Source organism: Centruroides vittatus, unplaced genomic scaffold, assembly GCF_030686945.1.
Source record: "Centruroides vittatus isolate TY-2023 unplaced genomic scaffold, ASM3068694v2 contig_393, whole genome shotgun sequence".
In the NCBI taxonomy this organism is placed as follows: Eukaryota; Metazoa; Arthropoda; class Arachnida; order Scorpiones; family Buthidae; genus Centruroides; species Centruroides vittatus.
Genome location: NW_027122209.1, coordinates 2,017,090 through 2,043,816, shown reverse-complemented (window position 1 = coordinate 2,043,816; position 26,727 = coordinate 2,017,090). Strand labels below are relative to the sequence as shown.

At 29.0% G+C, this 26,727-nt stretch overlaps 1 protein-coding gene across 5 annotated transcripts in view; it reads left to right on the top strand.

Annotated features, from left to right (window-relative positions):
- Positions 1-24,385, top strand: part of Tlk (Tousled-like kinase) — a 179,509-nt gene extending 155,124 nt beyond the window's left edge. For all 5 annotated transcript variants that reach the window (XM_067271301.1, XM_067271299.1, XM_067271300.1 and 2 more), the window contains 7 exons: positions 353-444; positions 2,175-2,264; positions 3,537-3,706; positions 6,895-7,033; positions 11,955-12,066; positions 20,652-20,759; positions 23,472-24,385. In XM_067271301.1, the coding sequence (XP_067127402.1) occupies positions 353-444; positions 2,175-2,264; positions 3,537-3,706; positions 6,895-7,033; positions 11,955-12,066; positions 20,652-20,759; positions 23,472-23,603 (843 nt within the window). In that variant the 3' untranslated portion in view covers positions 23,604-24,385. The remainder of the gene's footprint in view (positions 1-352; positions 445-2,174; positions 2,265-3,536; positions 3,707-6,894; positions 7,034-11,954; positions 12,067-20,651; positions 20,760-23,471) is intronic.
- The last annotated feature ends 2,342 nt before the right edge of the window (positions 24,386-26,727 follow it).

Here is a 26,727-nt window from a genome sequence, read left to right as displayed (position 1 = left end):
TATTCTCAAATTTTTTAATGAACAAATTTTAACCACAAACATTTCATAAAATTAATCCAAATATTGACACACTACCTAATTGAAATAAAGATGGAAAACATAGAGCTAACTAGACAAAAACATTAGTATATTTGGACTTTTTTCTTCAGGGTGCTCAAAGACTGGCTAAAAATGTTAGCATGTCTAATCATCTGTAGTTCTATTAGTTCCATTAAGCAGTTTGTCCATATTTGCTATAGTTTCAAAATTACATATAAAATTTTAATACAAAAGGAATTTGTACTAAAATTTATCTATCTAATCATATTTTGTTTTCATTTAGTGTTAAATAATTTTCTTTGTTTATTTTTAGGCATTTGATCTTAAAGAACAACGTTATGTTGCTTGTAAAATTCATCAACTTAATAAAGATTGGAAAGATGATAAAAAAGCCAATTATATAAAGTAAGTAAAGTGTTTCTGATAATTAAAGACCAAAAATTATTATTACAAAGTTAAAATTTTCTTTTTAAGCAGTTTTTATCTTTGGTATAATGAATTGTTTTTTTTTTTTTTTTTTTTTTGTGAAAAACTAATTTATTTTAGCTGTCTTAGAATAATATCGATTTTTAGTTTAAGATGAACGTTATCACCAATGTTCTTTTTAGAGATTTACATTTGGAGTTTATTCTTTAATGTTTATATTTTGCATTGACATTACCAAATAATCACTTTTCTGTTGTGAAATGTCTTAATTTGATTTACTTTGCTTTATTATTATAAATTTTCTTTATTTTATATCATATCTATACCATAAATTCCAGATGGTTGATTTAGTTGTATTTAATAAATATATTGGACAAAATAACTAAAGAAAAACTTATCTGTTTAAGAATTTTATTATATTTGCCTTAGTGGTATAATAAATACAATTTAGAAAATAGTTTTGTTTGTTTTAAAAACTTGTTTCTAGATAACTTGATATCATTGCAGTTACTGAGCCTTTAACAACCCCATCAAATTATATTGAAGATTATCATGTTTATATTTACATTCATTTTGATCAGAAACACACACAAACTTTTTGTATATGTCCTATCTTAAGTATTTTTGACTTATATTTTCACAAGTTCTGATTACTTTTCGTAGTAATTCTTGTGTATAATCATTTTTGTATATGATAAATGAAATTTCGACATTTTTTACATATCCTATTACATTTGGAATCAGTTTTTGCACAGACTGCATACGTCATGTTTTTGCATGGTGCTGTCTACAAAACAAACTTTTGAGATTTTTCTTTTTGGTTTGCATTGATATTTTGCTTTTCAGTTGACTTTTTTCAAATTTGGAAAATATATGAGAAATTTTATAGATTTTTATGTTATACCATAATTATTTCATGATTGTTATACTACTATAAATGTAAATCTTTATTCTCCAAAGACTAAGAAACTTTATAGCTCTGTATAAAAATAATTCCTTACCAGGTTGCTATACAAATTTCCCTTGTTCCCATTGTACAGATGGATTTCTTTATCTACAACTTTGAATAGAGAGTTTAATATATATTTACTGGTTATATAATAGCATTAGTTAAAGAAAAAATATATGTAAAGTATAGAGAGGTTTGGCACAAAATGGAGGTCTATTATTCTTTTTTAATGCTTTGATAAATCCATTGATAGTTTTCAAAAAATTTATTGCATCTAGAATTTGACCGAGGATTGGAAATAAATTTAGTAAAAGAAATAAAATTCCTCAACAGAAGAGAAATAAACTTCTGAAACTTCTATTGGGGGATTAAATTAATAGATATAATCTGTTCTTAATGAAATGAAATATATAAACTTACAAATATTGAATGTTGATATAAATGTTTTTGAATCATCTTTACTTCTTCAAATGATTTTTTTGTTCTGTTCTAATTATATTGTTGCTTTAGAATCTTAAGTTATTTTCAGTTAGAATATGCTTTCTAATAAATTGTCATGTTTTTTAAACTTAGATACATCTAATATAAATGTGATATATGATGATATTGTTAAACTTATATGTATCTTTTTTATAATTTTATTATAAATTATATCAAATTTCTTTAGCGTTTATACAAATAAAATACTTAACATGTTGTAATGTAGTTTGTAACTTTTAAATTTATTTAAAAAATTACATATTTGTAATTTTTTTTATAGACATGCATTAAGGGAATATAATATACATAAATCTTTGGATCATCCTAGAGTTGTTAAATTGTTTGATGTGTTTGAAATAGATGCTAATTCGTAAGTATGACATTAATTTTCTATATAATTAAATACAAGTTAGATTAAGATTTAAAAATTATGCATATTTATATTTATTTAAAATATTGAAATAACGTATATTAATAAATATTCATAAATATTAAAAGATAAAGAACAAAGAAATCTTATAAACTCTTATCTTATGGTCTTCATCTTAAACTCTTTTGACTTTCCAGAAATTGTTGATGATTGTTGCATTTTAAAGACAGTACATAAAATATTTATCTTCTGAGCTTTTCAAATTTTTTTTTTTACTGCAATTTAATAATAATCATTTTTAAATGTAAAAAATATAATTTAAAAGAAAAATATTTTATTCATAAAGATAGCTTGGATTAATAAAAATATTAACATTTAAAATTCTGTTGTAAAATTCCAATCATATAAGCATTTGAATAATCAATTTCTTCTTCAAATATTTTAAATTGATTTTGTTTTCATTTTATATTGATTATATTCTTCTTTATAATAAATAATTTAATTTGGATTATTTTATGTAGGAGAAAAATTATTTTTTCAAGAACATTTAAGTAATACTTCTACTAAAAAGAAAAACAAATAGTATTATTCAGATATCTACCCCATTTATATATGGAAGACTTCATGCTATTTTTATTTAGGAGATTGAAATTATTTAACTTTAAAAAATGTTTACTAATGTTTTTGGATATTGGTATAATCATGGAGTAGACCTTTATGCTTGAAAATATTTAATATATAGCTTTTAATGAAAAGTTATGATCAATTTGGTTTTATTTACCGAAAATTAAAACTGCAATGAAGGACAAATGCAAATGATGATAATGGGTCGGTAGCTGGTGATCCTATGCAACAAAAGTAACAAGCTAATTGCAATACTTAAATTTAATTTTCATGCATACTTCACCATTCTAACTAAGCAATGTCCAAAATATAGTTCTTGAAATAGAAAGATTGTTAAGTTTGGGTGTGGAAGAAATTTCAGATAACAGAAAGGATTTTTCTAAATTTTATGTAAATAATTGAATTTACTTAGAGAGAATCCTGTTATTACCACTTTTTTTGATTCCTGAAGTTCTATGACTTCTATGTTTCAATGAGTATAAACTCAGAGTATTAAAGGAAGAATAGCCATTATGACAGAAAACTAAATTATGATTAATTTAAATATACATATCTAGCCATATTACATTACATTAAGAAAGCTAACAACTCTGATAATTCTTTCAAATATTTATATAAATTGAAAAGAATTTGTTTGAATTTTTTCAGTTTTTGTACAGTATTGGAATATTGTGATGGGCATGACCTAGATTTCTACCTCAAGCAACATAAATGCATTCCTGAAAGAGAAGCTAGGTGTATCATCATGCAGGTTGTACATGCATTAAAGTATTTGAATGAAATTAAACCACCCATTATTCATTATGATCTCAAACCAGGTAAGATTAATTTTACTTATTTAAATTACATGTTTTTAATATAATTTGTTTAATTTAAAAAAAACTTATGGAAATAATTTTATATGTAATTTGTATATTATATAATACAAATTAGTAACTAGGCAAATTTTTTAATCTAATGTATATTTAAGAATTGTATTTTCATATGTTCTGAGAAGTGGTGTTATAGTAAAATTACTTCTCATCCTCTAGAACAGTGTTCCGCAACCGGTGTGCCATGGCATACTGGTGTGCTGTCACAAGGTGAAAGGTGTGATGTGAACTTTTACATATTCTATTAATTTCAAGTTTTATTTATATATTTTTATCACAGTTGCTATGTTTCTTATGCTTGTATTTCATTCTCTGTTGCAGCACCGATGAAATAAGATGATGTTTATTTATTCTTTATTACAAGCCACGCATTTTTATGTATTCTAAAAAATTAAATGTAAAATAAATTTGCTCGCAGATGTTGATGTCTGTGGGCTGCGGAGTTGGTAAAAAACACTCGACTCCAACTCCCAACTCCAGCAAAACTAAATACCAAGTCATTTTATGGGAAGCAGAGGTGCTTTTAGGGGCTTAGTCTACTCTGAACTCTAAAAAGAGCCCTGGACATTTACCCAAATACTTTTATAGTTAATATTTTTAATATTTTACTTACATTAATTTTATTATACAAATAAATATTAATTTTTAACAAATATCTATAAAAGGAAAAGGGGACAATAAAATTCTACATCTACATATATTCGACAGCATTTGCACTTCAATTTCACCTTCCAGAAGAGTTAGTACAACTAAAAAGTGTACAATCTAGCTACTTCAGCCTCTTGTTCAGAAAAGAAAAATATACACTCTGATCAATTAGTCTGATTCTTTCAGTAAAATAGAGTACTTATTTAGAGCAAGGATAATAAAAGAATGATTCAAAAATATTTAAACTCAATTGGGTCAAAATAATTTAACTACTAAACACAAATACTACAGAGAATACTACATATTTAATAAATTTAAATTGATGCATTTTGTATTTAAAATAAATGAATTATAATAAAATATAAAAGATTTTTAAAAATTTATAAATATATAATAAATTTTCTTTCATTTAAATAAAAAACTAAAGTAAATTTAAAATGCAGGAGTTGGAGTTGGAGTCTACACATTTTTTCTGACTCCGACTCCTCTGGCCAGAAATTCCTCCAGACTCCGACTCTGATTCCACAGCCCTGATAATAATAATAGGTTAGTGGCATTATGTAATTCTATTAACAGGATCATATCATACATTTTTGAGGAAAATAACATTTTGGTGCATCGTGTTGAGTCATGTCGAGTCGTGGGTGTGCCGCAAGTAGATAAAGGTTGTGGAACACTGCTCTAGAATACCAAAGGAATAACATTGGTTCCTATCAATATACAATCTCTGGAAAAAATTTCTGATCACCCCTGAATTTTCAAAGTCAAACATGTTTTGAAGTTTATTACAAAAAGCAAATCATCATAAATAAAACAAAAGGATGATCTTCCCAGGATAAACAGAGCTTATGAAGTGTCATGATGTACCAAGCAGCATTAATGGTTTGCCAAGGTTCAAGAAATTCCACCTGAATCACCCCATCTACATCCCAGAAAATGAAGCTTTGTGGATGGCCACTACATGGCTGATCTTCAATGCTTGGGTTTTCATCTTTAAAATGTTTTATCCATCATCTAACACTGCTGGCACCCATACATACATCTCCATATGCATGCTGAAGTTTCTGGTGAATTTCTGCAGTGAAGATGCCCTCTTTAATGTGAAATTCAATCACAGCATGCTGGCAAAATGAAACAACAGTTGCAGCAATTTTGTAGCATCTGTTTATAGTCACATGATGGAAGCTAATGACATCATGACTCCACTCATGGCATTGTCTACAGATTATGACAATGTTCTTAGTTTTTTTATAATTAATAGATTGTGATTTATAAAAAATTATTGCTCATGACTTTCAGTATGGCCTATGTATAATTAAGTTTAACAATAATTTTGGATATTGTATTTCTGTTTTATCAATCTCATCAGATATCAATTTTCTGTTTCTATATCAAAATAAATTACTTTTAATGTATTCTAACTGAAGTAAAGTAAAGTAAACATTAAAATGTGTATTATTTATAACAAAACTTCCTGATTTAATAAAATTTCTCAAGAAAAATCATTAAGAATATGAAAATATGTAGGGTGAGCGTGGCACTCATCCTGAAGTAACGACATTATAAATCTGGTGCAGTGCTGGGTTAAGGATTTTTGCAATATACTTCTATGCCTAAAATTATCTAGAATGCAAAATCTTATTTTTTAGTAAGTCAATTTATTTTTGTAGCTTAATTTTTATGTTTTTATAAAATGCCAAAAATAGAATGTGAATTAATCCATTTTAATTTTCCATTTTGTCTCTAGCTGCCTTCTGTTTAATTAGTATACCATTTATTTATTAACATTTAATTATTAAAGTATTGAATTAAGACTGATGATGATAACTAGTAACAATTGAGGCTGTTAACATGAAAAAATATCTTAATGCTTATTTACCTGAAGATGATGATAACTATAACCAAAAGTTGATTACAATAAGAAAATTTTTATAAGTAAATTTTAACTTATGTTTTAGGACTTGTTAATTTTGATAACAATATATGTGGTATATGATTACAATAAATGACTAATGCTGTATGATTTTTTTCAAACAAGCTTTTAATGTTTGCTACCATAACAGATGGATTTAACACTTTTTAAAATGTTTGTCATAATTTCCCTTGTTGCCACTGTTTCGTGCTGTTGTGGCCAGCACAAATAGAATGTAATTTTATAATAGGTTTGTACACATGCAAAATGCAGATTTCAAACTTCTTAAATCCATATCTTAAAATTTTGGAATCTACATTGTCAAATTGTAATTTTTTAAACAAAATTCACACCTAAATGCTAATTCCAGCAGTAAATGAACAAGTAACTTTAATGCTCAAATGTTTTTGGCGGTCTTTCAGAGGCCCTAGTCAGGAAAAATGCACAAAACAGAAAAAACAGTTTTATCTTTTGAAAAGTTTTAGCTTTAAAACATAGCTGTGTTCTAATTTTTAAATGCATTTTGAGAATTTTACTCTTTCTTTTTCTTTTAATTTATTTTTATTTCTTTCAGGAAACATTCTTTTAGGAAGTGGTAGCCTCAGTGGGGAAATCAAAATAACAGATTTTGGACTCAGTAAAATAATGGATGATGATAATTATAGTCCAGATTGTGGCATGGACCTCACTTCACAAGGTGCTGGAACATATTGGTATGTATCAAATTATTTAAAGTTTAGAAAATTTATTTATTATGTAATAAATAAATCATTACATTTGTTAAGGTCTTCATTTAATTAAAATCAGCATGAGAATTAAATCACAATTGATCATTAGTACAGAAATTCTTATCTTCAAATTATGCAAAACTTAGTACTATCTTGAATAAAATGAAGATGCTGCTTGATTATAATTTACAACCAAAAAGTTTGTTAACATATTCAGTTTTTTTCATGCTTTTGTTGTTTATGTAAATGGAAAAATTCAAACAACCGAATGTAGAATTCATCCTCTGCATTTTATGTTTGAAAACATGTCAACAAAAATTTTGGTTACCTTAATCCAACAGTGTTTTAATTTAGGAATTTAATGTTTATTTCCTGTTTCTTTCGTTTTTTTTCTATTAACAATTCATTTGTAGATATAATTATAAATTAGGTAAAGTGAAAAAAACAGAATATTTAAGACAGAAGTTGCATATTTAATACTTAACCTGTACTAAGTATTGAAAACACAAAAGGCCATGAAATAAAAATTTTTTTTTTTAATTTGTTTTATTATCAAATATTAATTACACCTGTTAAATAAAAGATTTCTTTACATGGTAAAGACTTGATGGATTGAATGATCAGGCTATCCAATAAGATGCTGAAATTCTAACTTGAAGTTATTTAATAAGATTTTAAATTACTGATGAGCAGCCTTTTTTGGATGTGAACTTCACAGACTTCCAGCAGGCAATGTGCATTTTTCTTCTTAGAGTTGCAGACTTTAACAAACCCTTCTCAGTTGAAATTTTTTCAGGGTTACCATCCAAAAAATGTTAATTTTTTTTTTGTTAACCTTTTAACAGTGGAACAGTTAGGTGTGGGGCTCCCACTTAGTTGTGGAGAAGAAATGTGGGAAATTTTTAAAGTATATTTTCAAGCATTTTTTCTCATTACCGTTTCGAAAAAAGATTTTGTAAACAGTTCTGTCTAGTAAAGAAAAGTTTTTTTTATTGTTACATAATTCATTTTTTATGTGAATTTCTTTTTCGCGGTAGTTTTTGGCGATACCCCCAAAAAGAATTTAGCGATTATAGTCGTCCCTCACCACTGCCACACGATTGCCTTGGACGATTATAATCGTCCCTCACTGTTAAGAGGTTAATATTCAATGTACAGGGTGTTTATAATTAAAGTTCCACTTTGAAATGGCCATAAAATGAAAACCACTGGACAGAATGTTATCAAACTTGGTAATAGTGTACAGGACATTATGGGATTTTATTTCTTGCGAAAAAAATAGTTCAAAACTTCACCACAAGCGGGGAATGGCACTGTATGCAATATTGTTAAACGAAATAAGACATGAAGACATTGGTTGAAAAGGTTTTTAATCATTTCTAAAATGTATTACAAAGCATATTCAATGTGGCATCCACCATTTTATGAAAGCAAGTTAAATCACATTACTGTGTTCTCAACAGTAGTTCTTAACATATCAGGAGGAATGTTATGGACATGTTGGTGTATTGCATTTTTCAATTCCGCCAAATTGTTCATTTTCATTTTCAACCAATGTCTTATTTCATTTAACAGTATTGCATACCATGCCATTCCCTGCTGGTGGTGAGTTTTTAAACTATTTTTTTCTTGGGAAATAAAATCCCGTGAATCCTGTACACTAAAAAATTAGCACTTATATATGTTTTATTTCTAAAAATAGAATAATTTATATTATTTTATTAATAATTTTGATTATTTTTTGAAAAAAAAAACTACCAAAAATAATTTACATAGATGCTGTCATATTCCAAAATAAACTATATTTTCTCACCAAAAATGTAAAATAATTTTTGTAACATAATGTCATCTATTGAAGAAATAGTGAAGTAAATATTTAATGACAGTAAACACATCAGAGATGTTAAAATAAATATTTTTATAGTATTTTTTACAACAAACATATGACATATGTCAAAGCCAAAAAAATGTCCACTGCATATGAATGTATGTGATACAACAGTGACCAAGAAGGATTAAGCCTGATGAGTATCAATATACTCCATAAATGCCAATACATTAGTTACTTAAATAATATATGAATGATATTATCATTTGCATATATTATTTTAGTAACTAAGTTGAGAATAAAGTATATACAGTAAAACCTGTCTATGGCAACCACCCATGGTTTCTTCAAACAGTGGTCTTTTAGACAGGTGGTCGTCCAATACAGGTGGTGCTGTAATACCACATTTCTGTACGTATTTTGTGCACTTTTTAGCCATTTCCTCTAAGCAAAATTCAAAGTGAGCAAAATTACGCAAATTTTTTCAATGATGGAGTTATATTGGTATTGTATTTTATTCTTATTGGATAACTTGATTAACTTGATTGAATCGTCATGATTTTATAAGACAGATTTAATACCAATATTTTAAAGATTAATATAATATTTGAATTTTCTCGATTATAATGCGCACACTTTTTTCTGACTTAATTAATTCAACTTTGTTCTTTTCATTCGCTCCTCAGTTATGTGTATTATGTCATCGATATACAAGCACGTCATATCTCTCCATCACTTTGGTTTTGGTTTTCATTAGTTTAATCTTATTTTAACTTTAAAAATACTGAATTTTTTTAATATTTAGTATTTTCTTAAGTACAACAAGAAAAATTATTAATTAATAATAAAAGGATTTTATTGTTTTTTCTCATAATACAATTGATCATTAGTACAGAAATTTGAAATACAGAAATAGTGGAATCGAAATTCAAAATACAGAAATAGCAGAATTGAAAAAGGAAGGTTGCCTGTAAAACTGATTTTTGCATTAATGTGTTTATTGTTTTTTGAATATTTTGTGTGCGAAAATTACTTGGATATTATTTTTCAAAAAATAAAGTGGAAATAAGGTAGGTTGATACAGAAACTATTTATCGCACATGTACTGTATATGAGCTTCAAAATAAATAAATAAATAAGATCAGCTGATTAATTGTATCGTGTATAATAATTTATGCCCCTAAGGAAAATACTGTAGATCTTTGGTAAAATAAATTTTGTTTTCTCACAGTTCCCTAATTGCCATTCTGATAAACCATTTTCACTTTCTCTGATAACTTTAAGATGATCTTCTAATGACAGCACTTTGCATTTCTTTTGTTTTTCGGACAATTTCGAACAAACTGAAATGAATTTCCTTTGTTGCTAGACTAATTCATTAATACCTGCCCTAATTTCAAGGGTGGGAGAATGGGTTCCAACAAGAGTTTAGACTAATTCATTATATTAGGAGGGGGAAACATTGTTGAGATGAGTTCGAACAATAGTTTAGACCGGATATATTCACAGAAGTGGTCACTTATTACAGTTGTTGTATGTTGTTTTGGACCAAAAATCAATACCTGCAGTCACATTACACAGGTGGTCGTTTAATACGGGTAACTTACACTAAGACTCTATGTATAAACTATTCCGTGCCAGAAATTTTTGCCTGTTTTGACAGGTGCCTGTTGAATGCAAGTGGTCGCCTAAGCAGTTTTCACTGTATTACTAATTTTCATATTATGCAAGCTAGTAATATAAAGCTTATTTTCATATTTTCACTGATGAAGTTTGAATGTTTGTTACAATTATTAGCTTAATCAGGGTTGTGTAATGACCTGAGGCAGAAAACAAGAAAATAAAATTGTTGCCAAAATCCTAGAGGCTGCATTTGACTTGCAATGGGTTGCTCATGACAGTTTTAAATTATATACAAGTGTTATTTTAATTAATATAAAACAGATTTCTGCAATTTAGAACAAAAAAATGAAGCAAATATATCAAATGGCAATGACATCATCTTTAGTTTCTGTTTTGTTAGCAAAGTAGCAGAAAATAATGCTATTGTCTGGAAGTAAATTTTGAGTAGTTAAGTTAGGACTAATGTTTTAAATATACACAATTATTTCAATTCTCAAAGTTCACTTGATGGAAATTAAAAAAAAAAAAAAAACAAGAATTTATAGTCTATTAGCATTACAAATATAGACTCATATTTTAATTGTCAATGAGACTGGTTGATCCCTCATCAAAAATGACTTAGTTCATCTTTCATCAGACAGATTATAAAAACATCATACATTTGTGTCCAAAAAATAAGCATAATCATTAATTTGGCTTATATCTGAGGAACTACTGATAAGAACAGCATGAAACTTAACATACAAACAAAACATTCTTTGTTCTGTTTGTATGTTAGTTGTATAAAGAATATATTGTATTCTTTAAACAACAAAACAATTGAAAAGCTAAATATAATCTAAACTATTTCAAACCAAAAACAACAAAGAAATATACTAAACATTGCTATACATCTTTTTGCATAGAAAGTGATTAATTCACTTGACTCACTTCAATTAACTCGCATTTTATTATATCATTGTTGATGTGTCAAGAAAACATAAATGACAACATTAACTTGTATAAACAATATGACAAAAACTTTTTAATCAATGAAAAGTTTTACTTGTGCATTGATTTATAGGCAGGCAACTACAACAAAAAGATTCTGAAAATGAGGACTAAGAATATTAAAGATACAAAATAAGCAAATTATTGTATGATTCACAAATGAAAACTGAATTATGGTATAGATTTAATTTTATCAGTTAATTACTTTTCACTTTGAAAAAGATTAAAGCATATTTAGATAATAGATTTTACACGATAAATCTTGTATACATTATTACTTTTTATACATTTTTATTTTTAGAAATAGACATATTAAAAATATTTAATTTAATCAACTGTTTTATAAAAGTCAAATTGAAAGTAATCAAAAGTGTTTAAATGTTATAAAACTTAATATTATTTATATTAATTATTGAATTTTTCAAATAATTTTATATTTAATGTAAAATATATTGTAAAATATAGGTATCTTCCTCCTGAATGTTTTGTTGTTGGAAAAACTCCTCCAAAAATTTCATCTAAAGTGGATGTTTGGAGTGTTGGAGTAATTTTTTATCAATGCCTCTATGGAAAAAAGGTTTGTTTTTTCAATACCTTTAATAAATACAGATGTAAGATGTTTATGGCTATGATAAGATTTTAATAATTAATTTAAATAATTGTAAGTTTTTAAAGATATTTATTAAATGTGCAAATGTTAATAATAATGTTTTCAGTTAAACTATGGTCATTGTCAACAAATCATGGTATAACTATGTAGAACAAAAAACAAACTATGAAATATAGAAAATTTTCAAATTTAAATAATTAAAATGAGCTTAACAATTTGTTAATTATCAAGTTGATTTTAACTTTTGTAATTTTTTTAAAGTGTTATTTCCTACCTGGTACATTAATCTTATATTATGAATTTAATTACATCTGGATGTAATTCAAGATTCAATTCAGAGATTATAGAGAGAATTCAAGATGTAATTAAAGATATACATCAATTCAGAAGTTATAGTTTTTGATTTCAATTACATATAGATACTTGATTTTAATTAATTTTGATTGATAACAAGAGTTAATAAAATGAGATAATATGAGATCAAAAATTTCTCTAGTAGTTGGAGGCATTTTTAGAAGTTTGACAGTTTTTTGGTCATAGCAAGTAATTTCTAGCAAATCAATAAAATAAGTTAACATCATGTTATTAACTTTATCATTGATTAATTATTTTTTCAATAAGTAATCAGAAAAACTGGAATGTTTTGAAATAGAAGTTGTTCAAATAACTTTTTTTTTAATTTATTAAAATTTTGTATTACACTGGTCATTTTCATTTTATAAGAAATGTACAGTAATATTTATAGATTGGTTAAAAAGTAAGTTTGAGTATCTTACCATTTGGGATACTGAATTTGTTGAAATTTCAAATACTGATGATATTCTTGATCATATGGTTGTGAATGTGACATCTATTAGAATATTGTTTGAAACATGTGTGCAGAAGAAGCTTAACTGTAGCAATTTAACATGCTAATTGGAAGACTTATATTATATGAAAATCTAGAAGTGTAGTTTTTATGAGTATAGAAGTGAGAAGATTATTATTCAGTAATATCTTGCAATACATTATTGATACAGAAAGGGATTTCTGTCAATATTAGGAAAAATTATAAGATGAATCACTTTATTAATGAAGAATGAATCACTAAGAAAAATTAAATTATTTAGTTCATATACGCCAGGGATGGCCAACCCGCAGCACGCGTCCACAGTATCGCATGGCAGAGTTTTAACAGTGGCATGCAAAAACTTATTGAAAAATTTAAAAATTTGAAAAAATAATAATATTTCCTTCAGGGACTTTGTCAAATTCCGTAAAAACACTACTCATATGCTACTGAATACAACAGTGCCGGAAAACGGCACTGCTTGACACCAGTACAACGATGCGGTAAGATAGCGTGGTCATGGAATGAGCCCAATGGTTTGAGTTGCCTTGCTTTGGCACCATTGTGTCTTGCTACAGTTGTCCGTTTTCAAGTAAGAGTGAGTGCGACACTCTGGCTGTCTGGCTCAGTTGATTATAATATTGCCACCTTTTCAAAATTGCTGACCAAGACGTCAGGCAGGTTTGTTCAAAAAGAAGTTTATGATGCATGCGAATGTTATTTTATCATGCGAAGAATAACATGCAAGCCAGTTCTAAAGCCAGTTAGGGACTTGTGTAGGAGCAACTTAAATTAAGAAATGAAATAACTTAGATGTAAAGAGCTGAGAAGCAAAAAAATAAAAAAAAAAGGGTTGACAGGTTGCGACATACGTCAGCATAAGGTGGCGAATTAAGTTTCGGTGAGAGTGTGAAGTCTTTCACTGTTAAAATAAAGTAAATTTATAAAAATATTTGCTAGTACTTTGTTTCATCATAATTTCACAATTTCTACAAAATTTTGGACAAAATTAATAGTTAACCTGGACAATGAATTAAAAACCAGACGGGTGGCAACCCTAGTTGATTTTAAACTGCTGAGCAAGATGTTAATCTTTTTTAAAACTGTTTTTAGGTTTTGATGTCGGGCATCGTTGTTTTAAAAATTTTATTTTCACTATGTCCGTGAGTAAACCTTCAACATCGAAAAGAAAATATGAAGAGGATATTGCAATTCGTGATTTTAAAACTGTCTGGGAAGAACAATTTTGTTTTCCCATCAAAATACTTCCAAGCCTGTTTGTTTGATATGTGGAATTTGTGTAGCAGTGCCGAAAAAATTTAACCTGGAACAACATTTCAAACAACTGCATAGGGATTTCAACAGCAAATATCCTGTCGGCTCACACTTGCAATCGGAATTTATCAATAAAAAAAGAAATCTTTAGCCGGCCAACAATTCTTGTTCCAGATGAGAAATGACAAAATGCAAACTATGGTGAAGGCTTCTTATGAACTTTCTCTGTTGTCAGCCTACAAGAAAAAACCCTATTCTGACAGAGAGGAGATAATAAAAAATAGCCTTTTAATATTTGCCCAAAATGTCGGTGATATAAACATCAAAAATATGGTTGATAAAATAGCTTTGTCTAGAAATACCATCGTGTCGTATAAATGACATGGGCTAGGATGTTAGCAAACAAATTGTCTCTGGACTACAATATTGCAAATACTTTTCATTAACTTTGGATGAAAGCTGTGACATCAAGACAATGTGCAGTTAAGCAGATTTGTGTGTTACACGAACAATAATTTTGATATTGTGGAAGAACTACTTGATTTGTGCCAACTAGTTTTAACTACAGGCAAGGACATTTTTAAAGAAGTTAAAAATGTAATTGAAGTTAACAAAGTAGAGTGGACAAAATTAGATAGTGTTTGCACAGATGGAGCATCTTGCATAGTTGGCAGGATAAAAGGTTTTGTTACATTGCTTGAAAATTATTTGAGAAGAAAAGTTTTTAAGTATCATTGTATTATCCATCAAGAAGCTCTTTGTGCCAAGGACTTAAACCTGTCTTCTGTTGTTGACCCTGTAGCACGCTGTATCAACAAAATACGAGCTCAAGCTCTGAATCGACGACAAATTTGTGAGCTTTTCCCAGAAGAAACAGAAGAAGATGGCAAGTTACTCCTTTATTGTGGTGTGTGCTGGCTTTCCAAAGGAAAGCCTGCACACACCACAATGAAGGTGTGTGTGCAGGCTTTCCTCGCGAGTGCATTTTTGCACTCGCAATATTTTGGAATTTGAGGGAGTGTGTTTTAAAATATCTGGAAGAATACAATGAACTGCCCAGTAAGTGCTTGCTACTCAAGAATGAAGATTGGCTATGGGATTTAGCTTTTCTTGCCAATATTATGGGGCATTTAAATAATTTAAATTTAAGGTTACAGGGAAAAGATTGTTTTTTCCTACCCTAGTTGGTCATATATTATCTTTTGTGAACAAACTTTTGCTTATTTCTCTCAATTTTGGAGAAAAAAGATTAACACATTTCACATTAATGCAGGAACTAGCTACCAGAGTCAATAATGCTCCAAACTATGATAAATTTAAAAATTTAATATCCATTTTGCAGGATTCATTCAGTGTAGGTTTGATAATTTTCAAGATGATAAAAAAATGCTGATCTTTTCACAAATCCTTTTTCAATTTCTCTGCAAGACATTAATTGTTATTCACCTGAAATCCAAATCGAAATTATTGACCTACAGCACCATACTACACTGAAAAGCAAATATAAGGAACTTATTTCAACTGCAAGTGATCCAAATTATATTGAATTTTGGAAATTTGTACCAACAAGCAATTTTCCAAATTTACACGATTTGGCTGTCAGACATTGTTGTAGTTTGATCAACATATGTTGTGAACGAATGTTTTCTATTATGAACATAATAAAATCAAAATATTGTTCAAGATTAACTGATATGCACCTAAAACACGTAATTTTGTTAGCATCTTCAAGAACTAATCCTAATATAGATGACTTGGTAAAAAAACTACAAATTGAAAAGCCACATTAATTAAGTACTGACTATTTAATAATTATTTAGAATTAAATGTTTCAAGTTATTAATTTTTATTGTAAACATAACCTAACTGACTGAACCTTTAAAAATGTTTATTAACAATAAAATGTTTGTACTTTTGTTTCGTTTATTATATTATTTTTTAAATCTCCATTACTCATGAAAAAACGTGCTATTTGCGTAAAAATCCCATAATCAGCCTATACATAACGTTTTTTCATCTTTATATGTTTTTTAGTATGTTGGAAAAGTTGGAAGTGGCATGCATAATTTTTTTCTTTCAGATAGTGGCACTCTTCCCAAAAAGGTTGGCCACTCCTGATACAAGCCATTCACAGGCCAAATCAACTCCATTACTATATTATTGGAATAATCATTACTTCTACATTTTTGCATGTTATTTTTAGATTTGTTAATGTAAAAATATATGCAAAAATGTAACAACATATAAAAGTTTTAAAAGAAATTTTTTAAAATATTTTATGTTATCAACTTCTCTATTTTTTGTTTTATGGAATTAATTAATTTGGAAAATGAGCAGCTTATATTTGAAAAGCTCAGTAATTTGAATTTGAGCTTACATGGACAAGGAACAAGTGTATTAATGCCAAAGAGTAACACTGAAGTTTTTAGGAAAACAGAATTTGATAATAAGAATAACATTATAGAAATATTAGCATGCTTTTATCTTTTATGAATTTAAATGCATTAGTATTGATATTCTCATAATTTAAAAATACTGTTTTTTTTTTTTTTTTTTTTTTTTTTTGTTTTCAAAAGTTCTCAGAAAATATTTTAAAGGATTGTATTGCATTTCTGAAATAAAAATTAGGCTGGATTCACAATTCACTTTATTTTAATAAATTAAATTTAAATGTTTCTAGTAAGTAAAAACAATTTGTGCATATGTTGTCTTATGAAACATTACACATTAAATTTTTAAGTAAAGTTCTAAAAAATTCTTGGTTTTCTGTCAAAGATGATGCTGGTATTATTCTTATTCTCATCCATGTCTATACTAATATTATAAAGAGGTAAGTTTGGATGTAGCAGGTAATCTCCGAACTACTCATCCGATTTCAAAAATTCTTTCACCAATATTTAGAATGGACCTTCAGGGTGGACATAGACTGTATATTATTCCGTTAAACATTGATATAAATTAAAAGATATCATCTAGGATTAAGGCTTTCATGTCCAACAGATGTCTAACTCTGCGAGTATGACCTAAGTTTGCTTTTCTGTGAGGATAAACTAAAGCAGATCATCTTCTATCTATCCATATAAATAAAAATGTAATGTTCATTTGTTCCTATCAATTCCTTTGAAATTTTGACACAACGTTGCATTCGAATACGCACGTGTTTTTATATAATGTACTGTACATGTTGAAATTCCCCCACTGGGGAGAGATAGACAGGATCAAGGCTTACCGTGAAGAATCAGCTTCTATTTATACTATTTTAGATGCAGTGTTTTGCATTTTTGATTGTGTTTTAATAGGGTATGTCAACAAAATATACACTGAAAAGGGATTTTTTGAAATTTCCCCCATGGAGGAAGTGTTATACATTTATAATAGATACATTTTGAGCCACAACAACGCCTGGCCAGGTCTGCTAGTATTATACAAAAGCAGACTCTCAAAATTACATTGCTGTAACTGGTTAGAAATTAAGGTGTGCTAATTGTCTAGTAGTCAACTGGCTTTAGATTATCATTGGTTCTGGCAAAAATATTATACGGTAGAGCATCGATTATCTGAATCATTTGGGGCCTGGGGTTGTTCAGAAAATTTTTTTGGATAACCGATTATGTATTAACCTATTCCATGTTGAAATTTGTTCAAATCCTGGCACATTCTTAAGTTTCCTTTCATGGTTGCACCAGTGCTGCCAGCTAAAACACGCACACCAACAAAAATAATATTGGAGTAGCCCAAGACATAACCAAAGATTGCAGTGCCACAGCACTAGCGGAAATTGAGTTGAAATCAGTTGTCCAAACTGCAGTTTTTTTAATATATAAATTACCACGTAATACAAAACAAATTACCACACTAACAAAAAATAAACTGTTTTACTGTGCACACTACACAGTCATTCATTAGGTCTATACATAAAAAGAAATCTTGAATGTCTTGAGCAACCTACAAAGTGTCTGTTTACAGTAAGTAGCAAGTTATAAACATTGAGTAGATAAATTCTTGTTAGATATGTTACAAACTTTTTGCAATCAATTCTGGACTCATCTGGCCAATGTTCTGTTTATATATAAATTATTGTATGTAATAGTTTAAAACACATTTTTACATTTTAGATTATTTGAAATTTTTAATTTATTTTTTACTTTATAATTATAAAGTAAAAATAAATCAAAAATTCATTTTAACATTTATAAAAAGTTGCAATTGCAGTTTTGAATATTGTATTCAAAACTGTAAAACTTACAAAGTTAATTTATGAAGAATGATCTGAAACTGTTATCTAATAATAAATTTTTTAGTAATAAAGATGGTAATGAAGGTAAGATTATATCTTTCATTGGGTTTTTGCATATGCTTTGATGTTAGAGATGCCAACTGTTTGGAATTTAATTACTTTTTAAAAATTATTAATAGAATGAAAACTGTTTGGAAATGTTCTGAAAAATGTTTGAGGTTTTGTTTCAGCTTATTGTTTTTCCTTATGAGAAGTTGATACTTTTAACTGTAATCCAAATTATTATATTTTCACTCCCACTAAGTTATTTTTTAATTAATTAATTAAATTTTATTAATTGTAGCAAAAAATAGCCAATTAATTACGGTGATTTTTTGCTATGAAAGTTGGCAACCCTATTTACTATGTTGAATGAAAGTAGCTGTATGAACGATATAGAATTAGTTAAATACACCTATCCCTCGTTTTACACGGTACTTTTTTTTACACGTTTTCGCTTTTACACGGTTTAAAAAATAAATGTAGAAAATAAACTGGCTATGATCAAAAGGAACAATTTTTAACTCTAATCTACATCTATATTCCAATCCACCTTAATTATATGTTATAGTTGATATTTAGGATACTAGGTGACAGTTTTATTTCAATCCGTCAAATAGTAACCGATAACCGATATACGGTACTCCCCCATACGCACGAAGTTGCATTCATTGCACATAGTTTTAAACCAGAAAATTTTAATTTTTCATATTCATAAGTAACAAACGATTACATTATTTTTAATTACATTTTTTACATTACATTACATTACATTACACAATTACATTACATTTTTATGAATCTATCAGATTTTATTTTTTGTTCCTTTGTACTTTGTATTTAATTAATAAAAGAATATATTTTTTTTTGCCTTTCAATATTTTTGTTTGATTTATGTACCTTTAAAAAATTGAAAAAATTCATAATTAATAAACAACGAAATTATGCGTTTTTTGCATACTTTTCGATTTACACGGTTTTACATTCAAAAAGATACAAATTCGATTTACACGTTTTTCTCAGGAACCTATCTTCCGTGTAAATCGAGGGATAGGTGTATTTAGATTTTAGTGAGGGTATGAATAAGTGGAGAAATCTATCGTTGTAATTGACTTATATAAACACAAATTAAGAAACATTGTAAAGAGATTTTATTTCACAGTTTAATTTCTTATTCACTAACAAGCTTAAATATTTATGAAATTTATGTAACTTGATGTAGTATTCTTAGAATTTGAGTTTTATTATTTTCTCTTTCCAAGACTTGAAACATATTTCAAGGTCAGAGAGTAACTGGACATGAAAAAATTTAAATTATGAAAGTTATTTTTAATTATATTTATTATATTTCAATACATTTTATTGCCATTTATTAAATTTTTGTAAATAGATATAGATTATAAATTAAAATTAAATGTTTTGTTATACATTAATAATAATGTAATATACTACTAGTTTACTTTATTTGATTTATTTTACATATAATTGGAAATGTCTTATGACAATGGATTTTCACCTCCATCAACAATTTACCTGCATTGTACAATAAAATAACAGCTAAATAAAAATCATAAATCATATATACATGTATTAAAAAAAGCTATAAATTATAAGTTAGTGACATTATTATAGGAATTGTGTCAAAGATATAATAAATGTTTATTTTGAATTAATTCATACAAAGTAAAAATTTAAGCATAAAGTAAACAAAAATTATGTGTAAGTTGATATATATCAAATACAAGCAAGTTGTTACATTTAATTTCCACTGTTAAATGAATTGAAAAGTTGGAAGGATGTTTTTTTCATTTAACAGAAATTTGTTATGGTCAGTGAGAAAGTGTTTTTGCATCAGTGCAAGAACAAAATAAGTTACTATGTTTACATTTTTTGTTTTGTAGGTTTAATTCTTTTGTATAATGAAACAAAGATTACTTTTTATTCTGCCTTAAAATCTAGAAATATATTATTATGATTGATGTAATTATGTACTATAAAGTACAACTATTGAAAACTATTAAAGAAATGATCATAAAGTATGCTTATAAACTTTTACCTGTAATAATAATTTACATAAATAGATTGATTAATTTATTTGTTCAAATGGAATATTATAGATATTTTAGAATTTATTGTTTGTATTTTCATGATATGCAAATTATAATTTTTCAGCCTTTTGGCCATAACCAGTCTCAGGCTACGATTTTAGAAGAAAATACTATATTGAAAGCAACGGATGTAGAATTTCCACCTAAACCTGCTGTCAGTGGTGAGGCTAAAGTGAGTATAAAATAAATTTCCATTTGTGTTAATACAAATTTAAAGTGTTTAATTTTTAAAATAGAATCAAAGTTAGAAAAATGGTATAAAAATATAAGCTGTTATCAATTTTAAAGCAGAATAATTTGTTTAACAAAAAGATTTTTAAATCTAAAAAGAATAGATAGACAGAATTCTAAATTCATTTTGATTTTCAAACATTCGAAATTTTGTCTAGTTATTTTTTTTAAAAGCTATCCCAACATTTTACTGGTTTGGAAGTATTAAATAGTTAAATTAGCATATTGCTGATGATTATATCACTATTTACAAATAGAAAATGCTCTATTACCATATTATATATATATATAGTTGAATAATAAATGTTTCTATACAACATTTGTTTGCTCTCAAACATTGATTGGCTCCTAAAGTTGGAAATTTACTTCTACTAACTGAAGACTTCTGGTATTCTACTTAGTGGAGGAATTTTCTTTCCACTAAAAAAGAATTTTATCTGAATCATCTGTAAGTTAAGACTTTTACTGCATGATATACTTGTTAGAAGATGATTCCAGATGTAGGACAGCTATTACTATAAAGATCAAAGCTAAGATGACTTCATTTCATCTGTCTATTTATATAATGTGAATGGAGGTGATGAATAAAAAGTGGTCCTACCATTTGAGATTTTGCATTTGCAGAGCTCATCTTACTTTAGTACTACAGGTATGTAATGAATTGACCATGCTGTGACAGAAATTGAGCTAATTGAATGGCTGGCTGGCCACACATCTCTTATGAAGATGTTTAGTAATAAAAAGAATAGTACCAGGTGATTTTGCTTTATGTTATGTTATTCCATTTCTGATGCCAGAACTGTTCTTATTTACATAGACATAATGAGTCTCTGTAAATAACAAGAAATTTGAGATGAGGGATAACTTTGAAGCTTCCTCCATAACAATGTATATAGATATTATATGAGAAGGTACACAGTAATATATACAGTAGAGGGTGGGAAAGAAACTCACTTAACACATTATTCTATAGATAATATGATTGGAGAAACTACATTTACAAACCTTGGAAAGAAGAGTAATTGCTTTTGATTTTGTTTCATTCTTAGTGTGTTAGGAAATATTTTTATTGTGTTTCCTAACATACAAAGATTTATTCAGATAAAAAGGTCTCCAAACCCAGTCTTAAGAAAATCATCAAATAATTAAATCTATTCTACGTAATCAAATTCTGTGGTTTCATTTTTAAACATTCTGATTCACAAGTTTGAATGTAACAAACAAAAGCACCCATTGGGGCTGTCCATAAATGACGTTCACACTAAAAATGAAGGAGGGGGTATGACAAGTCCAACAGAAGGGAGGTTGAACTGCGTTGTATTTCATTAAATTTTACTCAGTTTATATATTTTATTATGCTTAAAGTGATAAAGATTTTGAGGGTGGTTGAGTTTTGTTGGACATCCAAAGGGGGGTTACTGAAACTTCATGGTAATAATTAATTTCAATCGGTCATTATTACTGTAGCGAGTTTGGGATAGTAAAGAACTGAAAGATTATTTATCTTTGCTCTTGAATTTGTGGTATTCTCCTGGGTGCTTAACTATCAAAAATAAGCTAAAAACATTGTATCGAAATTTTGTAACAAAATCACTGAATTGCCCATCCATATTACAATGCAAACACAATGCCACTGAAACAAAAAAGCAGAGATCGAGAAAGCATTGCTCTCTAATTTCCACTTTCATTAGCGGGAATTGAACTTTTCACAAAATGCACTTGGAATAACTTTGCAATATCGGGATTTTTTTAATTTGGATATTGGGATGTGTGCCAAAGAACATCATTTAGATTCTCGATAATGGCTGCAATTATTTAAAGAATGGAATTGGAATGAAATGAATTTAAATTTGTTGATGTTTATTTATAACTGTTACTATTTTTAACGTCTAAGTTTAATCGTTAAATGTTTTTAATTAATACAATCGTAAAGTTTTGTTGAATTAATGCATCTTCCCATACGGAAATGATTTACTCTCTGTTGTGGGTGGGGTTGCCACGTGTCCTACTTTATATTTTTAAACAAAAAAACGTCTATATTAAAAATTAACTCGTTTTAAAAGAGACACTAAGAACATTCAATTAATTTCTGAATGCACATATAGGATTTTGTGAACACAATAAACATCTTCGTTAACAAAAACATTTTCAACCAAGAATGAAAAGTTTCGTTCTACTACAAACTTTCATTTTTGGCCACGGTGGGAAGCGTTATAATTGCCATTGGATTTCATTGAACTTATCAAAGTAGAGTTACTTATAATCGTCAATTGTAAAAGCAGTTGCATACAATTTTTTGAAAAGGTACATAATAATATTTACAGAATAACTATTGAAATATGTGAAGAATGATTTTAAAAAATAAGTAGACATAATGAATGAACAATATATACAATATATAGACTATTTGTATATACTGCATTATATTAAATTATTGTTCATTGTCACCTAAATTTATTCGAAGTAAATCAAAATTTTACTATTAATAAACTTGATTTTCTTTTATTAATCCCTTTTTTTATTGTCGAATCGACCTACATTCAGCAGGTCAATACGTGGAAACCCTAGTCGTGGGTGGTATTATATTTTAACCCAGAGGTGGGTGGAGAAGATAGGGATTGAGTGACTGATAGAAATCGTTTTGTATTTTCAGCAATTCATCCGTCGCTGTCTGCAGTACCGCAAAGAAGATCGAATCGACGTCTTCTCGTTAGCCAGCGAGGAGTATCTGAAACCAAACTATCCTAAACACAGTCGCCAGTCGAGCACGTCGGAAAAGTCGTAGCCTTTAGTCATCGTTACCAGTAAAGAGGAAATAAGCGGCGGGCGGGTGCCGGAGGAGCGCCCGTCTCGTTCTCTATCACGTCTACGTCAGTTGTTTCCGAATATAAACAATACCTACCGGACCCGGAAGAGTGTATTTTGTCTTTCGTCGTCGAAGAAACGGCGCCGAGCGCGCGCCCGGTCCCGGACCCCGGGCGGAAGGCGCGTGATCGTCGTCCCTCCGCCAACGTCGAGCCACGCTTTCTTCGGCTGCGTCGTCGGCCCAGTGTGTACATTTTCCCGGGACGACCGGCGGTTCCCCGCCGAAAGGAAGCGGCGCCCTCCGCCGACGAACGTTAAAAAAGGGCCGAATGGGGACGTATTTATACTCGACGAAGTACGCCACATATCTTCTTTCTTGGTAGCCCGTGCCCACCGGGACCTCGTCTCTTCTTTTATTTGGTTTTTTAGCGGAGCGGAAAGGACGGACGCGCGTAAGTAGCCACCCACATTTACCGGACTTTGCTGTTACCGGGTCTGACGACGGGGAGAGGCCGAACGGACCGCGCGAAAACGACGGGTGCGTCTGCATCGGTCGAAGCTTCCTCCCTATTTTCCATAGTTAATGTAATATAGTTCCACGATGTACGTAATCACTATCGCTGTTAGTAGGCTTGCAACAGTGACCGACCGGCGCACGCGCCAAATACTTCTGTCTGCGGCAATCGAGTAAAAAAAAAAAAAAAAAAAAGGCTACGATACGAGCCTGTGTCTTGTTAGTAAAGCTGAAATTCTTTCACAAAATTCACGTTGTGTTTGTCGTTTTCTTTTCGGTCGCGACGCGTCCACGCATTTTTAAATCATGTTTCCTCGGGCGAAATTTATCGTAATTTGATATAAATTAAATAAAAACTGCTTTAATTTAACGACGACGATTTTAAAACTGTTTCCGGACTGCATTCTTTACCACCGAAATTCGGAAAGAGGACGCCACAGACCGTGTCTGTTCTGTTCCTTCACGATTCGTCTTCCTGCAGGATAATCGACTCGAACGGAAAACGTCGCCTCTCCGAAAAGTGGAAGGGTAAAAAGTGGACAGATTCAAGTACCTTGGGACACGACGTTGAAAAGGCTCTTGTAGAAAGCGCCTTCTTTAGAATAAAGAGTATTGGTCGGTAAAAGCTGGTTCACATTATACATATTTTTCTAACATGTCTGTATCGTAATTTTTCTGCTTGAAGAAAAATTGCTGTTCGACGGGTCATAGAGGCCCGTTTTCGTATCTTTTCGTCCTCCGACTTTCTTATCTTAATGAAAACAACTCGTGGGATTGTCTAGTTGGTGTTGCCACTTACTACGGATAAACAAAGCGTTCGTGAAACAAACTGAAAGTCATGATTAAAGTATAGACGAATAATCAGTATCTGGTTAGCCACGCAAAAGCACGTCTTAGGATAATGCTGGAGAAACGTCACCGTTTACCAATGAGAGGTGTGTAGTGGAAGTAAGCAACGAATCAGAAACTCCATTATGAAGAAACGATTTTGAAAACGTGTCGATAACGTCTGATAAAAAGTGAATGCTTCTGTAAGCGAAAATTAAAAGAATACTAAAATATTAATAAGGAATATTTGCGATACTGTGGTCAAAGAAGTAAAAATCAGTGGCAAGTACTTACTCTTTGAAGTTTCCTCGTTAGTTCTTCTATTTCCTGTTGCCAATTATTTTAAAACAATGTGTGCAACTAAATATTCTGCCGTTCTGTAAGTAATGTGTTGGACAAATACTTATAATGTGAACCAACCTGAAGGGCAATTTTATATGGAGGTTTCTAGAGCGAAATCTTAAAATAGTGCCGGTCAGTTGATGGTAAAAGCATCCATTATGCAAATTACATAGAAACTATTTCTACAATCATCGCAGTAAAAAGTTTTAATCTTTTTCGAAGGTAAGCATTTTCTTTTCCTGTTATATTTTACTTTGTTTTGTGTATAGTAAAGCATGTCCTGTTTCGCTATAAGTTTAATAAATAAGCTAGTGTAGCGCGAGCTAACGTTAGAATACGTGCACACGTATCCGCTTATCAATATATGAAATTAAAACTAATTTATATAACGTTAATTGAAATTTTTTCATTTATTTATTTACTGTTTAATAAAATTTATACTTTGCAATACTGTTCAGTATATTACGGTAATTTCCTGCCTATAATCTGCGAGAATTTTTTCACTTCAAAAAGTGGCTGTTTGATTTTGATTATTTTTGTCACGTCAAAGAAATCTTCGTGACTTGGTAAATAACGAGGCAGTGCATCTTGTTAACGTTTCACACGAACGAAAAGAACGACGAATAATAAAGTTAAAATTGATAAAATAAACATAAATTAACAATAAAAATATTCCAAACGAAATTGCAATAGCTCTTAATATGATTTTTGGTGGTTTTCGTGAACGTGGCTAGTGCTCCGCAGATCTTTGTATTAATAAAATACAGTATAATTAAATCACCCCTCTACAAAAATTTTCTGGATTTGTCAGTGGAACAGACTCAAATTTTTGAAATCAACACCGAGAAAGAAGGATCTCGCTGTGTCATGTCAACACGACTTTCGATCTTGATCTGTGTGTCGGGCTATTAATCGTTATTATCTAAGCTTAAACATCTTAAGCTAGTCCTAGAATATTTTTATAAAAAGATCGGTTTGGAATTGTTTACTATATTCACATTAAGGATGAGAACAAACGTACAATTAATTTTATATCATTACGATAGTGTACTCTGTACACTACAGATTTGTTTGTATTGTGTAAGAACTCGTTGATGTATTCAAAGAAATTATAACTCGTTTTAACTTCTGTTCATTCGAATTTTAAACTAGAAGTGGTGACATATTTCTGTTTTATCGCCCTCTTCAAACTACATTTAAAAATAAATAAACATGCTCCATTGTATTTATTATACGTTATCAATTCTATACAATATTTACTTTCATTCTTGTCCATAAGCAAAAAAAAAGAAATACAGTACATTAGCAATTCGTAAAAATGTTTAATTATCTATAAAATTATCATAATCATATATTTTTATGTTGTATATAAGATGATATATTAAAATAAATACTTTGAGCATTCTTTAACATATTTTTA